Source organism: Capricornis sumatraensis, chromosome 7, assembly GCF_032405125.1.
Source record: "Capricornis sumatraensis isolate serow.1 chromosome 7, serow.2, whole genome shotgun sequence".
Lineage (NCBI taxonomy): Eukaryota > Metazoa > Chordata > Mammalia > Artiodactyla > Bovidae > Capricornis > Capricornis sumatraensis.
In genome coordinates, this window is record NC_091075.1 from 60,898,888 (window position 1) to 60,916,931 (window position 18,044).

The following is an 18,044-nucleotide window of genomic DNA, read 5'->3' on the forward strand; positions in this document are numbered from 1 at the left end:
AATCTTTAAACAATTATCCTCTGCTCTCATCATTTATCTTTTATATAAACTTAGGTTTTCATAGATCTTTAGATCTTAACTTATTTTACATATAACTCAGAATGAGGCTCAATTCAAAATAATTGTCTGCCTGAGGAGACTAAATAATAAGTGACAACTCCAATGATTACGATTATCTAATGAAAATGCCAATACCTCTGCATCTTCATCAAGTTGTAATTGCTTGGCGATGGCTTCATCATTTAATCTGGAATCATCTGCATTTTGTGAAGGCTACATTTCAAAGAAAATCAAGCAAGAACAGCATAAACCTTAAGTTCAAAGTACGGTGCTTTTTCTTAAACGTAGATGAATAAATACTGGGTTGGCCAACAAGTTTGTTTGGGTTTTCTGTAAAACCGTATGGAAAAACCCAAACGAACTTTTTGGCTAACCCAATACACCAATGAGAGATAAATACAGTCTCAATGCAGCATCAGCCAAAAAATTATGTTCACATCTACTCCATGATCACATTCAATTTCCTAATGAGCAAATATCCTACAGACAGATGATTCTCACGTATTCTATTGAAATATTCATAAGAAATATCCCCAAAATCTTATCTGTCTTGACTTCAGAAATAGCCCAGAACAATGGCAAACCAACAGTGAGAGAAATTACATCATCTTATGGAGGCACTAATGAAATCAACACACACACACTCCATGTGCCAGGTTTCCACGCAGGGAACTACTTTGTTTATCTGTATTTCTGTTTCCTAAGTGTCCAAAAAAAATAAATCCAACCATCAGCCTGAAAGGTCAAATGTACAGAATGGGTGGGCTCTATTCTAAGTTATGTATTCATGACCTCACTTGGGAACAATTATACTGTCCAGTTTTGTCTAGCTGAGGTTAACAGTAAAAATAGTTTACATTCTGAGTATTTAAACACGAAGAATTACAATTTAGTCTCATGATTTAAATGATCTTTTCCCACTTTCAAATATTAGAAGCTTCAATGTGCGATAGGCCAATTTCTTCATGCTCCAAAACAGCATCCACACATTTTACCCATAGGAAAAGTATCTTCATCAATAAAATGTTGATCTATTTATAAAATTCACATGTCACCTCTTATTAACAACAGTGAACAGGGACAAATCCTGAACGTTCTTGCCTGCATGGAGAACACTCACCTCTTTTCTTCTGCTTGCCACCATCTTCTTATCTGATCTTTGGATGCTTCCAGTTCCAAAATAATCAAGCACTGATGTGGGGGTAAGTTTTATTGGTGACAAAGGCTTATTCTTGGTCTTAGTGTTTTCCTCATTCTTTTTCATGTTTGATGCTCCAAGATAACTATTTGTAGATCCTCCATTTTCTTTTGATTTAGAGGCTGTCTTCTTACACACAAAGTCATCATCTTCATCTTAAACAAAACATAACCAAATGTGGTTTGATAAAACATCAATTCTAACTACAAAGACAACCATTTCCACCAACTTTCTAAAAAATATATACATGCTATGGGATGCTAATGACTTTTTTTCTTCCTCTCTCCTAAATTTAACAGTTACCCTCACATTTACCAGTGCTATGTCTGTAATACACCATATCCCCCACTGACTACCCAGAGTACATAAACATGTACATTTATTCACATAGCCAACAAATATTTACTGAGTGTCCATTATGTGCAAGGCACTGATACAGGAGTCAATAAGACAGACAAAATTCCACGCAATTATCCTTCAGTTAAAAATAAATAAATTTTTTAAAAAAGACAAAATTCCTGCCCCTATAGAGCTTGGCGCCTAGAAGAGGAAACAGATAAAAACATATGCTGTCAAGTTATAAGTGCTATGAAGAAAAGTAAAACAGAACGAAAGACTGAGAGTGGATGAAGGGTTCTCTTAGATAGGGTAGTATAAACAATCCGATTTCGGTACTGACCATCTGGTGATGTCCCTGTGTAAAGTCGTCTCTCATGTTGTTGGAAGAGGGTGTTTGCTATGAACAGTGCGTTCTCTTAGCAAAATTCTGCTAACCTTTGCCCTGCTTCATTCTGCACTCCAAGGCCAAACCTGACTGTTACCCAGGTAACTCTTGACTTCCTACTTTCGCATTCCAACCCCTTATGATGAAAAGGACAACTTTTTTTGGTGTTAGTTCTAGAAGGTGTTGTCGGTCTTTACAGAACTGTTCGACTTTAATTTCTTCAGCATTAGTGGCTGGGACATACACTTGGATTATTATGATGCTGAATGGTTTGACTTGGAACTGAGATCATTCTGTCTTTTGAGATTGCACCCAAGTACTGCATTTTGGACTCCTCTGATGACTTGAGGACTACTCCATTTCTTCTAAGGGATTCTTGACAACAGTAGTAGATATAATGGTCATCTGAATTAAATCTGCCCATTCCTATCCATTTTTAGTTCACTGATTCCTAAAATGTCAATGTTCACTCTTGCCATCTCCTGCTTGGCCACACCCAATTTACTTTGATTCATGGACCAAACGTTCCAGCTTCCTATGCAATATGGAGAATTTTCAGCAGAGCTGTAAGTAATCCAAGTTAAGTCATGTCTTTTGGTTACACAATATCACGGGATAAAAGTGAATGCAGGAAAAAAAAAAAAAGTGAATGCAGGGAGCCCATTTAGGAAGCTGTTCTGCACAGTTACAGAGGAAATGCTGAAGCCCTGGATTAGGGTGGTAGCTGCAGAGGTGGTGAGAGGCAGAGTACAGCTATACTTTGAAGGCGGAATATCTAGCAATATCTAACCACTGAAGACTTTAAACACTTTGCTGTGTTACATTTTAAGTTTCTCAAATGCTTACATCGAACATCTGGCTTTAAAAGTCTTTATAAGCATGCGTGACGATACATAACTAGAGACCCCAAAAATGCACCTCAAAAGGACCTCAGTAAACTCTTTTTGTTTGGTTCAGTGATTCACAAGATAAAAGGCTTCTGGCCTAATAAAAAAAAAAAAAAGAAATCCAATGAAAAGAAAAATCTAAAAGGCAGTCTCAGTCTCTAGGTCACTCCGGAGGAGCGCGTGTTCACTCTCTATAAGTTTGTTATTCAAGGCCACCTATGAATGAGCCCTGCTTCCTCTCTAGTACTCATTCAACCACTAGTATTTGCTAAGAGTGTTATGTGGCAGGAACCAGGCTATTCCTAGGTGCTGCCATCTCAAACATAAAAAGTGCCTAAGATATATAAAAATCAAAAAGGATTCAGTCTTATTCTCTATTTATTTATATTAAAATGAAACTATAAACAATGCATAAATAACTTTTAGAGGTTTCTGAGTACTAAACATAAAAAGTAATCCACTATATAAAGCAAAAATATAACAGACATCTCAGAGAATGCCCATTCAGCTCGCTACAAGTCCACTTTCCTGAAGGACTTACACCCCACTTGACATCCCAATGGCCTCCTATAACCACAGATATATTTATTACATGGTTCCATATTCCCCAGGTGGCGCTAGTGGTAAAGAACCTCCTTGCCAATGCAGAAGAATACCAGACTCGGGTTCAATCCCTGGGTCGGGAAGATCCCCTGGAGGAAGACATGGCAACCCACTCCAGTATTCTTGCCTGGAGAATCCCATGGACAGAGGAGCCTGGTGGGCTACAATCCACAGGGTCACAAAGAGTCAGACACAACTAAAGCAGCTTAGTACACATGCACATATTCTGTGCCATCACAAACTGGACAAGGAATGGGCACTTGAACAAGGTGGGCCCAATCTTACCCTTAATCATTTTGCTGAACTCACATGTATAAACTAAGGTGCTAAAGGTTTATTCTTACATTCAATGAGACTCAATAATGACCTAATAAATTCCATTTTGCTCACAACAAGCTAGGTTTTCTTCTTAACCTGCAACCAAAGATTTTAATTAAAACATACTTGTTTTACTTAGCTTCAACTATAGCCAATCTACCTTCAAGATTAAATTAAAAATTCGTATCAATCCTTCTAAGCACATGCAAGGTTTGATACACTTACCAGATTTCAGTTTAACCATGTGTTGACAAGAGTCAACAGACTAAATTCAGTCTCTCATATATCTGTTCTCCCTACATGACAATCAGTCCTTCACTTTCCCTGCCACTGTATTCAGACGGTTCTGCAAAGTTCTACCCCATTCCACGTAGGTACAACAGCCACGCAAATCACCCACAGACAATATAATCTGAAACTTCTCTCCTTCTAAGATAACAACAAAATGAACTGTTACAGAAGTCCAACTTTTTTTATAATTTATTGTCTGTCAATTTTAAATACCTACACTCAGCTAAGGTGCAGCACAGGCAAACTGTTGGTGTTCAGCACTACTCTACCTTACCAGCCAAAACAAACTGCACAAAATGCCCCTAAGAGAAGATTAGAACAAAACTGCTGATATCTGGCTTTAATAAAAATAAGAAAACCAAAAAACCTGGAAGCTCCTAGGTGTGAACATCCAATACATCTCCTTAGGCCATAAGTGCGAAATTAAGAGCATAGCTAGCATATATAAGACTTCCAATCATATCTGAGAGCTTATTAAATTTTATAATTTTTACTTGGTTTAAGTTCAACAACTGTACTTTTGGGGAGGAAGGACTCCCTTAATGGAGAAAAATAAACTAAATTGTATTTACAAAATGACAGTCCTCTACTAGTTTTTCCCTCACTTCAAAAAGTCAAAGGCGGTAATATTTAATTTCCACTACATCCACCCATGTGAACAAGCAGTATGACAGAAAATCTTAGAACTGAATGGATCAAGTCAACCACTGTGTTTCTCTGTTATAGTTCTTCCCCCTTCACTCAAGAACTTCATTTGTATACAAAATATTATAACTGTCCTTAAGGAATTAATTCAGACAAGATCAACCACTGCTACCTCAGAAAAGGAAACAACGGTATTAGCGATATTTGCAATCCCTAGCTTAAACCTTTCTCTAGCAATCTCATAAATATTCACAGGTTAACAGGCTAGTATGAAATTCAGTGAGATCAAGAATTTCTAAGACTATCAGATTAAAAAGATTGTTGGCAAGTGTATAGGGAAATGGGACCTTCATATATGCAAAAGGATCTTCTGGTATTTAAAAACAGCAAACTTTAAAAAACCTTTATGGGGGGCAAACCTGCAATATATATCAAAATCTCAACTATGCATACCCATTAGTCAGACCCAGCAATTCCACCTCTAATTAATTAGTCTAAAAACAAAACAGACTTCCCTGGGGATCCAGTGGTTTCGATGCTATGCTTTCACTGCAGGAGCCTTGGGGTCACTTCCAGTTAGGGAACTAAGATCCCACATGCTGCAGCCAAAAAACAAATAAACAAACAAAAAGAAACATACATACAAATATGTATGTACAAAAATGCTTCAAATGGTATTTATCCATTCAAAAGTATTATAAAGAATAGACTGCAAGAGGGTAAGAAAAGATGAAAAAAAATTAAGGGACTGGAACTTTCCTAGTCCAGTGGTTAAGAATCCACCTGCCAATGCAAGGCAGACGGGTTTCATCACTGGCCGGGGAAGACTCCCCATGCCAAAGAGCAATTAGGTCTATGTGCTACAGCTTCTGAGCCTACGCTCTATAGAGCCCGTGCTCTGCCACAAGGGAAGCCACCATAACAAGCGGCTCACGCATCGCAACTAGAGAGGAGCCCATGCTCACCGCAAAGAGAGAGAGCTCGTGCAGCAACAAAGACCCAGGGCAGCCAAAAATAGTAACTAAATTAAAGATGAACACAGTTGAGGCAAAAAAGACAGCCTCAACTATGAAGTGGCACCAAAGACAGAGGCAAGTGAACAGTGTTTATAAAGTGGGAAAACAAATTACCAGAATATCTACTATTATGTTCAATCCTGTAATGGATTCTATGCTCCAATAGAAAATTACAATGCATATACATATTTACTGACATCAAAATAAGCTTATGTTTATGTGATAAGAGAGACATAAGATGTTTAGTGATATACCTGAATCTATTCATTTATGCTTTTAAATTCATGTTCAAAGATCTGAAAAGAATAAAATGTTAGCAACTTTTATGTCTAGATAGGGGATTATGGGTGGTTTGAATTTCTTCCATCGTATGTTTTTCATCTTTATATTACATTTGTCTTTCTTTTTAACCTACATCTAATATTTACAACAAATCGACTATCTCCTAGAAACTCTCTGTCCCTCTGGCTTTCTGAGACAGAAAGGTTTGGCTTTAGCTTCTCCCTCCATTTTTCTTTGCTACTTCTTTCATTACTTATTAACATCTCTGCTTATTCTGTCACTGGCTTCAGGGACTACATGGTATCTTTCTATCTAATATATGATAGAATAAAAATTTATAATAGCTATCATTATTGGGCATTTAACTTCATGCCAGGTTCTCTACCACATTCTTTAGAATCCATTACCTTTAGTCAACTAGTTTTCTTATTCAATACATGGACTCCACATGTATTGAATGTGTTTTCCACATTCCTGGCAAACACAGACTGGGCTTAAATACTTCCAAAATAGAACAGTGAAACTCACCGCAGCCTCCTCTTTCTTTAGTGAATAGCACTACTGTACTCTTTAGGAAAGATCTTCCTTATATTAAGCCAAAATATTTCCCTGTGAATTCTACCTATTTTCCTTTTCTCACATTCAGCATTTGAAGACTGCTCTCATTCTCTTCTTTAGCTCCTCTTCCCTATAAATGGTAAAACAGTTTCAAACAACTCACCATTTGAGTTACTAGGAAGATTAGATTTTTAAAAATCAAACTGCTCAGTATAGCAACTCATCATGCTATAATAAACATTCAATAAATAATAAAGCAGTATTCTCTGGTAAAAACAATACTGAATCAGAAATCTAGAAAACCAAAATTCTAACCTGACTTCAACTTATTTTAATTATCTGAGATTCACTATCCTCCTCCACAAAATGTTGGACCAGACAAATTCTTCAGATTTCCTGTCTATAATTCTAAGAATCTGTGGATGGTCACATAGATTTTGTAGCTTCCATACTCAGTACTGGTGAGAATGTGATAAGGATGTACTAATATAAACACTAACTATGAAAGTGTAAACTAGCACAACTTTTCTAGAAAGCAATTTGGCAAAGAAATTCATAACATTTAGCATAGTAATTCTTAGAGATAATCAGCGGTGCTGACAAATATTTATATACAAATATATTCATCACACTATTGAGAACATAAAAATGTAAGCAACAAAAGTATTTAAAACTGGAAGGGCTATATAAATTGTGATCTAATCATATAATGAAAGTGAAAGTGTTAGTTGCTCAGTTGTCTCTGAATCTCTGGGACCCCATGGACTGTAGCTTGCCTGCCAGGCTCCTCTGTCCATGGAATTCTCCAGGTAAAAATACCATTCCCTTCTCCAGGGGATCTACCCGACCCAGGGATCAAACTCGGGTCTCCCACATAGCAGGTAAATTTTTTTTACCGTCTGATCCACCAGGAAAGCCCGATCACATAATAGATTCATGGAAAACCAAAAAATGTATCACTTTGTTCTTTTAAGTTAGCCTTAAACATCATTCCTAAAATAGTTTCTTTTCACAGCCTTCTCTACCAGAGATCTCTTTACAATGGTGGAGGGTAATAGAGTCCTACTCTGAAATTTTGGTTTAGAATACATGCATTTAAAATTTAAAATATCTTCAAGCTATAGATTCCAAAAATATATTATACCTAAACACAAACATAATTTTATAAACATTTTCATAAATACTAAGAAAAATGTAATTCTCAAGAAAAAAATAAAGAAATATTCTGCATGAAATATCAAGTATGTTTTCATTGTACTAAGAAAAAATTGTATCAAAGTTCCTTTTTCTCTACTAACCACACCAAAAAAAAATGGTCCTTCAGGCACTTGGAAAGCAGGAGCCATTCTAGTGAAATACAGTTATGCAAGAAGAAAAAAAATTAATGTTTAATACTTATTTAGTGCCTTGTGATTTGTGCACTTCTCCGTAGTCTTTATAGTTATGTGGGGAAAACTAACACCAAATGCAAATTCATGACCCTGTGTTTCTCAGAGAGGATTTCATCAAGGTAAACACTGAAAAAGTCACAGGCATATCCGAGAGCATGCTGTCACCTTGCCTTGATAACACCAGGAAACCTGAACAAAGCAGCAGTCCTGCTCTCTCTACCTGATGACTTCTGATCTAGCCAGCTTAAGGTCCCTTTGTGCTCACGTGCTCAGTCTTGCCCAGCTCTTTGCGACCCCATGGACTGTAGCCCACCAGGCTCCTCTACCCATGGGATTGTCCAGGCAAGAATACTGAAGTGGAGCGCCATTTCCTATTCCAGGGCATCTTCCCGATCCAGGGATTGAACTTGCACCTCTTCCATCTCCTGCATTGCCAGGTGGACTCTTTACCACTAATGCCACCTAGGAAACCCCCTAAAACTCTTTTGGCCCTGCTGCTGCGGCTGCTAAGTCGCTTCAGTCGTGTCCAACTCTGTGCGACCCCATAGACGGCAGCCCACCAGGCACCCCCGTCCCTGGGATTCTCCAGGCAAGAATACTGGAGTGGGTTGCCATTTCCTTCTCCAATGCATGCATGCATGCTAAGTGGCTTCAGTCATGTCCAACTCTGTGCAACCCCATGGACAGCGGCCCACCAGACTCCTGCTAGATATTTCAAAAGCTGTACCAAAATATTATGAAGTTCCAGAAGGCAAAAAAGGCTAGGGATTAGAACAATGCAACTAGCTGCTTGACAAAGACCATCATTTAACAGGCGGTGTTATGACCAACCTCACGTAAAATAAGTATTTTACAATTCTACACAGTGTATAGGGATGAAACATGCCAAATAAAGTTATGCTTGTTTTCCTTTTTTAACATTTATTCTTGTTTTCTAATGAACCTAAATTTGTTCTCCCTTGTCAGAAGCCAAAGGCAAAATTGTGTTCTCTTCTTCCCAGAAACTTATAATAAAGTAGTGATAGATAAATCTAAGTCAAATTTCTGTGACCTACTTGAAAATTTGGCAATTGAACACTCAGAATCTCCCCCCAGGATATTTGACTCCTTTTAAAAACACCATTTATTTTTATTTATATACAACATAACCTCAAACATGGCAACAGTCACCACATAAACTAGCATTATCCAACACACAGCAGAGGAACTGCCTAGAAAAGAAGATTGTTTTGCCACTCTGAGTTAGATACATTCATTTATTTAAAAGGGTAACAAATGAAAGAGCAAGAAAATAATGTGCAGCTCTCTAAAAAAAATCTAATTCTGATGTTCCTACTGCTCAGAGTTTGGGATTCTGATTTTTTTTTCCTTCAGTGTGAAACACATAGAAACCAAATTAATGGAGACCATGCTAGAGAATCTGGTTACAGAGATTTAAAATAATTTATTTTGCAACAAGTCAAAAGCTAAAAAGGGAATCTGAGTCTTTAGAGCTTTTTTTCTATTAAGTTCTTTTTTAATACCTCCATGAGTCAAAAATCCCAACTGTAACTCTGGTTATAGACAAAGAGAAAGGTTCATGCATATTTCAAATCTTCAATTAAGTGGATAGAAGAGAAATTACACATACCACCTCTGCAAAACTTAAGGAGTGTGAGAATCAGATATTCTGTGGTGAATCAGATAGCTCTGAGTATAATGAAATAAAACAGACTGATCATCTTTAATCAAGAAATTAAAGATATTATGATTCTTTACTAATAAATCCTCTTACAATCAAATGGAGTCAGTTATATTTTAAGAATAAAAATATTCAATAATCCATGAGGTATATAGTGAGGTAGGTAAACAATGATATTTATCCTCAAGATAAAAGCACTGACTTGTGCTGTGATGTTATCTACCACAGAGTCCTCACCACAGCAGGAATAACAGTCCATGGAAAGTACCAGCTGGTTTCAGTTTCTAAGAAAGCACAACACAGGAGAAGAGAGTGGCATACTCGACTACTTACTCGCCTCCTTCCTCCATCTCCACTGCATCTCTCAGGAAAAGAAAAAGGAGGTTTGGAGTTAGGGGAGGGAAGGCTTGGACAACTGGCCACAGGTACATTTTCCAGAGCTTCTAAGGCATGAAACCAGTTACAGAAGGAAACCTGACTGACCAGAAGCGTTAAGGGAGTGGTTCAGCAACGCAATTCCCCACTTCCATTCACGTTCCAAATCCCTGCACGTGAGAGAACAGAATGACTGTGGTTTCAGTGTAACAACTAAGCATAAATCACCTGTGTATTGTTTTATCAGTACTTACTGACATTTTCATAACATAATCCTACTTAGCATTTTGGAATACAATCCTGTGTCTCTCACAGTTTCACAAGTGCCTGACAACAAAATACACGTCACGATAACAAACAACAGTCTGTTCATTTTCAGAGATGCTTCACACAAATAATCATTCCAGATACGCTAGTGCTGCACTATTCATATGTCCTTTTAAATTCTCCCTCTCCATACGCCACCAAATTTTTTTAGGTCAAATATTGAAAGAGGAATGAAGGGCAAAAAGTAGGCAAAAAATATTTTAAGAAAGCATCTATACAATATTGTAAAGCAATTAGCCTCCAATTAAAATAAATAAATTTATATTTTTTTAAAAGCATCTAGCTCTTATAATGATGCTTTAGTCAAAATAAATCTGTGAATAAAAATTGCTAAAGGGTATCAGCGACCTGTGAATCATGACATAAAATGGAAGAAGTCTCCAAAGATTAAAGAGAAGTAGAGTCCTAATTTCAAAACGAGAAAGGCAAATTCCCAACTACAATAGAACCAGAAAGGTTTTGTGACAATTCGAATAGTTCAAAACGAGAGTATTTACAGATAGCGAACAGGCACATGCAGGCTTTCCTGGTGGCTCAGTGGTAAAGAATCCACCTGTGAATGCAGGAGACGCAGGTCCAATACCTGAATTGGGAAGATCCCCTGGAGAAGCAAATGGCAGCCGACTCTAGTACTCTTGCCTGGGAAATTCCATGGACAGAGGAGCCTGGCAGGCTCTATAGTCCATGGGGTCACAAAAGAGTTGGACACAACTTGGCAACTAAAACAACAGGCACATGAAAAGGTGCTCAACACTGTGAATTACTAAAAAATGCAAATCAAAACTACAATGAGGTACCACCTCACACGAGTCAGAATGGCCATCATTAACAAGTCTACGAGTAACAAACACTGGAGAGGGGGTGGAGAAAAGGGGACGCTTGTACACTGTGGTAGGAATGTGAGCTGGTGTAGCCAATATGGAAAATAGTATTGAGGTTACTCAAAAAACTAAAAAGCCAGAACTACCACATGACCCAGCAATCTCACTCCTGGGCATATATCCAGACAAAATTATAATTCAAAAAGATATGTTCATACCCCCATCCCTACCCAATGCTCAAAGCAGCACTATGCACAATAGCCAAGACATGGAAACAACCTAAACGCCCACTGACAGATGAATGGATAAAGGCAATGTGGTACATATATACAATGGAATACTACTCAGCCATAAAAAAGAATAAAATAATGCCATCTGCAGCCATATGGCCGCAACTACAGAGTATCATACTTAGTGAAGTCAGAAAGAAAAAGACAAATACTGTACGATACAACCTACATGTGGAATCTAAAATATAGACACAAATGAACTTATCTACGGAACAGAAACAAGACTTACAGAGAATAAACTTCTGGTTGCCAAAGGGGACAGAGGGGGAGAGGGCTTCAGTGGGAGTTTGGGGTTAGCAGATGCAAACTATGATATACAGAATGGATAAGCAACAAGGTCCTACTGTATAGCACAGGCAACTATAATCAATATACTGTGATGGAAAAAAATATGAAAAAGAATGTACATATATTATAACTGAAGTACTTTGCTATACAGCAGAAATTAACACAGCATTGCAGATCAACCATACTTCAATTAAAAACCTTAGAGAAAGTATTTAATAGAAGCAGAGAATTCACTGACATTACAGTGCACTGGCCTAAGCCATCATTTATTCCTTGAGTTACAGGACTAGTAGGTGAGAAGAATACTAGAAACAGGGATGTCTGGATTTCAACAAAGAATCTACCAAAACTGTCTTCTGATAGGCCACGGCAGGGTTTTTAACCTCTGCATTATTGACATTTTGCATTGTAGGATGTTTAATAACGTCTCTGGCCTCTACCAACTGGATGCTACAGGATCCACCAGTTGTGATGACCAAAAATAGCACTCGAGATATGCCAAAGTTCCCCTGGGAGGCAAAATCACCCTTGATTAAGAAGTACTGATTTATGGCAAAATGGAGAAATACAAGATAAGTAACAGTGGTTTCTGAAATTCATAAGTAATTGAACAGCTATTCAAAAGAAATTGAACAGCTGTATCCAGGGGGCTGATAATGGATCATGTCCATTTTGAAAAAGGTTTCTTTGTGTGTATACACACGTGCGCTCAGTCACTCAGTAATGTCCAACTCTTTTTGGCCCATGGACTACAGCCCACCAGGCTCCTCTATCCATGGAATTCTCCAGGTAAGATTACGAGAGAGGGTTGCCATTTCCTACTCCAGGGGATCTTCTTGAGCCAGGGATCGAACCTGTATCTCCTGCATCTCCTGCATTTTACTAATGATCCAGAAAATGTACACAGATAGGTTCATCAAATTGGAAGATATGAAAAAAAAAAAAAGTGGATGGGGACATCCAAAGAACTACAGAATTCATCCACAGTGAAGGTTTGTGTAATGGTTTGAAAGTTGATTCTTTCGAAAGTAAGTTTTCCCTCAGAGAGAGAGGGAGAGGGCGGGATGATTTGGGAGAATGGCATTCTATCATGTATACTATCATGTAAGAATTGAATCGGCAGTCTATGTCTGACGCAGGATACAGCATGCTTGGGGCTGGTGCATGGGGATCACCCACAGAGATGTTATGGGGAGGGAGGTGGGAGGGGGTTTCATGTTTGGGAACACATGTAAGAATTAAAGATTTTAAAATTTAAAAAAATAAATAAATAAATAAATAAATAAATAAAAAGAAAGTAAGTTTTCCTAAGGTAAGTCAGCCCTGAATATAAGGTAGTTTTAAAGATCAATGAGACAGACAGAAACACAAGCCATATAATGATGTTATTCTGTTCATGAAGTCTGTAAAACACTGCTTTGAAAAAAATTTACAATACCATACGAGACAAAACATATGTTAACATTATTATGGTCGGACTCCCCCTGCCTCTCACTATGGACACAGGGGTTTCAAGCAGAGTAAGAGATTCCTAGACAGATGATGCTATAATTAAAAAAATACAAGGTATAACACAATACTAGGTGGTAATAATCTAGTTTAAGTAAATCTATGAAAGTTTACAAATTGAATCTCTCTCCCAGGGAATGCTTCCTGAACCTCCAAAATAAAAGCGATTTCTCTCATGCCCAAATATCCTTGGAAGATATTTCTATCACTGTTAATTGTTTCCTTATATTATAATTTATAGTATTTAAAAGAGATAACCTGATAGTTTATAACCCCCTGAAAATAGGACAGAATGTTATTCTCTTACCTGTTTTACAGATTGTCCAGTACACGGTTGGGCATATATGGTGAACCATCACATTTGTTAAATAAATAAATTAGGAGAATTTAACATTTTTAAAATATTTACTTGGCTGCACCAGGTCTTAGGATATATGGGATCTTTAGGTGCAGCATGTGAACTCTTAGCTGCAGCATGTGGGATCTAGTTCACAGATCAGGAATCAAACCCCAGCCCCCTGCATTGTGAGTGTGGAGTCTTAGCCACTGGACCACCAGAGGAGTCCAAAGAATTTAATATTGTTCAATAAAAGTATTCAAATTTAAAATTTTTAAAATAGATGACAGAATCAGAATACAAAAGCCTGGAATCAAGATAAAAATGTCAAGAGCTTCCGAAAAAAATTTAATGAAAATAAATGTAAAGTTCCTTTTCTGGACCTAAGAATCAAAGAGTAGAAGCCCCATCCTATCCTTCATAATATAGGTGGATGAACTACATCCTTAAAAATGAATACCACTGAATCTTAAGAAATGCTATTTTTTAAAAAAATTTATTTATTTGGCTGCACTAGGTCTGAGCATGTGGATCTAGTTCCAGACCAGGGATCGAACCCAGGCCTCCTGCATTAGGAGCACAGAGTTTTAGCCCCTGGACCACCAAAGAAGTCCCACTACTCTCTTTTAAGTGATCATATTCTTCATTGTGAACTGCCCACTTGTTGATAGTTAGATATGTTCTCTTACAATGAAGCATAAACAAGGACATTCATATAATAATCCAATATCCAAAATAAGAGGATGAGAAAAAGTAAATGCATACTATTAAATTAAATGCAGAAGTTTAAAAGAATGAGATACAGATCTTTCTGTATTGAAAGAAAGAGAGGCTGGGGCAGGTGGGGAGGGAAGGAGGAGAGAAAAGGCAATAAGAAAGGAGGAAGGGAGGGAGACATTAAAACTATGAACAACCAAGCTACAGAAATGTTACAAGATGCCGCTCTCAAATACATATACATGTGGGTATATGTACATATATATTATATATATATATATATTTTTTTTTTTTTTATCTGTCCCCTGGTGCTCAGATGGTCAAGAGTCTGCCTGCAATGCGGGAGACCTGAGTTCAATCCCTGGGTGGGAAAGATCCCCTCAAGAAGGAAATGGCAACCCACTCCCGTATTCTTGCCTGGAAAATCCCACAGACTGAGGAACATGGGGGGCTATAGTCCATAGTGTCGCAAGAGTCAGACACAACTGAGTGACTTCACTTTCTTTCTTTCATATTATATAGTTTAAATTTATATAGCTATGTCAGGCAAAGGGATGGATGAAGGAATGGAATGTTTTATATTTGAATTAATTCTTTTTCAGTGAGAATGTGTTACTTAGATAATTTTAAATAATATTAATGTAAATACTCATCCTCTAAAAGCTAAACCTAGTTTCTTTTATAGTCTTAGTGCACAAATCAGTATTAGTTTTTGAACAAGTATAATGAAAGAAATATAATTCTTAAGTTTCCTCTCACTTCAAAGAAATTCTGCCTCAGTCATGCTGGGTTTCCCTGAAAAGTCTAAGAGAAGGTCTCTATCCTATATAAAATCCATTTCCATTTATCCATTATACAAAGTTATAGGTCATTAAAAATTAGCACATACATCTCCAGTAATATTTTCTACTGCTATTTCCCCAAGTCATGGATACTGCCTGGTAAATCTGGAGAACTCCACATTCCCAATTTTTTCCCACTTAATATTCCCCAAATAATTACAACTGTAAGAGCACTTGCCTCTGGAATTATGTGCTCACTAAAAATTACCAGTCATAAAAACCCACAGAATGGGAGAAAATATTTGCAAACAAACCAACAAAGGATTAAATCTCCAAAATATACAAACAGTTCATGCAGCTCAATTAAAAAAAAAAAAACCAAACCCAATCAAAAAATGGGCAGATCTAAGTAGACATTTTTTCAAAAAAGACATACAAATGGCTAAAAATTATATGAAAACATGTTCAACATCACTAATTATTAGAGAAATACAAATCAAACCTACAATATAACAAGATATCACCTCACACAGGTCAGAATGACCATGAACAGAAAGTCTACAAATAATAAATGCTGGAGAGAGTGTAAAGAAAAGGGACGTCTTCTACACTGTTGCTAGGAATGTAAACTGATACAAAAAACTAAGTATAGAACTACTATATGATTCAGCAGTCCCACTCCTGGGCATATACCAGAGAAAAACCTTAATTCCAAAAGGGACATGCACCCCAATATTCACTGTAGTACTATGCAAAAGCCAAGACATGGAAGCAACCTAAATGTCCACCAACAGAGGAGGAGATAAAGAATGTGTGGTGCATATACACAATGGAATATTACTTGGTCATGAAAAAGAATGAAATAATGCCACTTGTAGCAACACGGGTAGACCTAGAAACTGACATACTGAATGAAGTCTGTCAGACAGAGAAAAACAAGTATCATGATATTGCGTATATGTGGAACCTAAAAAAAAAAAGAAATGAACTTATTTACAAAACAGAAAGAGTCACAGATAGAGAAAACAAACTTACGGTTACTAGAGGAGGAAGGGGGGATAAACTGGAAGATTGGCATTGACATATACATACTACTATATATAAAATAGATAACAAATAAGGGCCTATCGTATAGCACAAGGAACTCTACTCAATACTCTGTAATAACCTATATGGGAGAAGAATCTAGAAAAGAGTAGATATATGCATATGTATAACTGATTCACTTTGCAGTACACCTATAACTAACACAACATTGCAAATCAACTATACTTCAATTAAAAAATTTATTTTTTTTTAATTACCAGTCATAAACAATTCTCAAGACACGGAAAACCCTCACTATTTTCAAGCAAACACTCACAGCTCCTGATGAAACTGCATAATAAAAGGTCATCTTCTACCAAACAAAACTCAAGGTCTCTCACTTCATTAAACAGCTAAAAGTAAATATATTTACCCAGTACTTTGGATTTTTACCAACCTTCAAAAACATCCCATTACAGTCAACAGTTGCTATGAAGATACGTATAGTATAAAGAATTTTTTCCCTTTCCTGTAATCTGGGAAACTAATGTACTTAAAGTACTTTAGAAATCAGTAAGTAATAGAAGATAAGTTTAGTCAAAGTGATGATGAAAAGTATGTCATGGAGCTAAATGATAAGCCTAAAGACCTGTATAATAATATAGCCTAAAGACTCATATGATAGTACAAACAAAAGCACCTGAAGTAGGTTAAGTAGGTTATTTTCTAAAGTATTGTTATTTCCTAAATATATTTCTCATTGTTTATAAAGCACTATGCAACAGAAATAAAATGTGATCCACATTTTAAAAAGTAGAAAGGAACAGATGAAATTAACAATATATTTCATCTATCCAAAAATATTCAGATGATTTCAACATGTAACTGATGCTAAAAAATTATTAATAAGATAATTTATCTTTTTTTAAAGTCTTTGAAATCTATACTTCACACATACCACCTTTTCCATTTGGACTAATCACATTTCAAGTGCTCCACAGGCACATGTTCCTACATTGGTCAGAGAGCATCTATAACATAAGTGGGTCAAATACAATTTCTAAATTTCTAAAGCATAGTTATATAATCAAAAGAAGCCCTAAATACCTAAGCAAAAGCAAATGTCTTTAGCATAATCTTTAAAGGCACATGTAGGTAAACAATCAAGTCAAAATATAAGAATAACAGTTAATACTTACTAAACATTTCATATGTACCAGACCCTACTTTAAGTGCTTGTCAAGCATTATCTCATTTGATCAAGCACAAAAGCCCCTGATGCTGGCACTAGTAATACCCTCATTTTACAAACAAGGAAACTAGGACATAGGGAAGGTAAATGAAGGTTTAACCCAGGCAGTAGGAGGTTTAACTCAAGAGCTCATGCTCTTAATCACTATACATGCTATACTATAAGAAAAAAAAAAAAAAAAGTTGATTTATAAAAGATAAAATATGGAATAGTAAAGCAAAATCATTTCTTTAGGAATTAACAGGTTATTAAAACTGAATAATATAATTCTCCACAAGAAGCTCCAAACTCCAAAAAGAATAAAATAAAAACAATTTTAGGTTAGAATTTTTATTTGTAAACTATTACCACACATATTTTATTTAAATTTATGATAAATGTTTATATTTATAATTTATTTATTCATAATTATAGATTTAGCTTTAAAAATGAATAAAAAGATTATTTTGTGGTCAAGAAATTTCAAATTTATTTCAAGCTGCACTTTTCTGTTTTACAAACTCATTTTATTTCTGATCTCATTATGCTAATTTTATTGCAGACTTCTTTTTAACAGTCTCATTCTCATTTATGAAGGGAAGGAAAAGGGCTTATCTTTCTCCTATTCACCTATCATTCGAAGGTATAAAAAAATATGAAAAGATAAAATAGGCAAAAAAATGTTAG

General features: G+C 36.3%; 1 protein-coding gene across 3 annotated transcripts in view; it reads right to left on the reverse strand.

The window, feature by feature from the left end:
* RFC1 (replication factor C subunit 1) overlaps window positions 1-18,044 on the reverse strand; it is a 72,608-nt gene that overhangs the window by 30,655 nt on the left and 23,909 nt on the right. For 2 of the 3 annotated variants that reach the window (XM_068974894.1, XM_068974893.1), the window contains exons 1-2: window positions 1,181-1,297; window positions 196-273 (exon numbers count right to left, since the gene is read on the reverse strand). In XM_068974894.1, the coding sequence (XP_068830995.1) occupies window positions 196-273; window positions 1,181-1,204 (102 nt within the window). In that variant the 5' untranslated portion in view covers window positions 1,205-1,297. Of the gene's footprint in view, window positions 1-195; window positions 274-1,180; window positions 1,414-18,044 lie in introns of those variants that run through there. The other variant, XM_068974892.1, reaches the window with a different exon arrangement.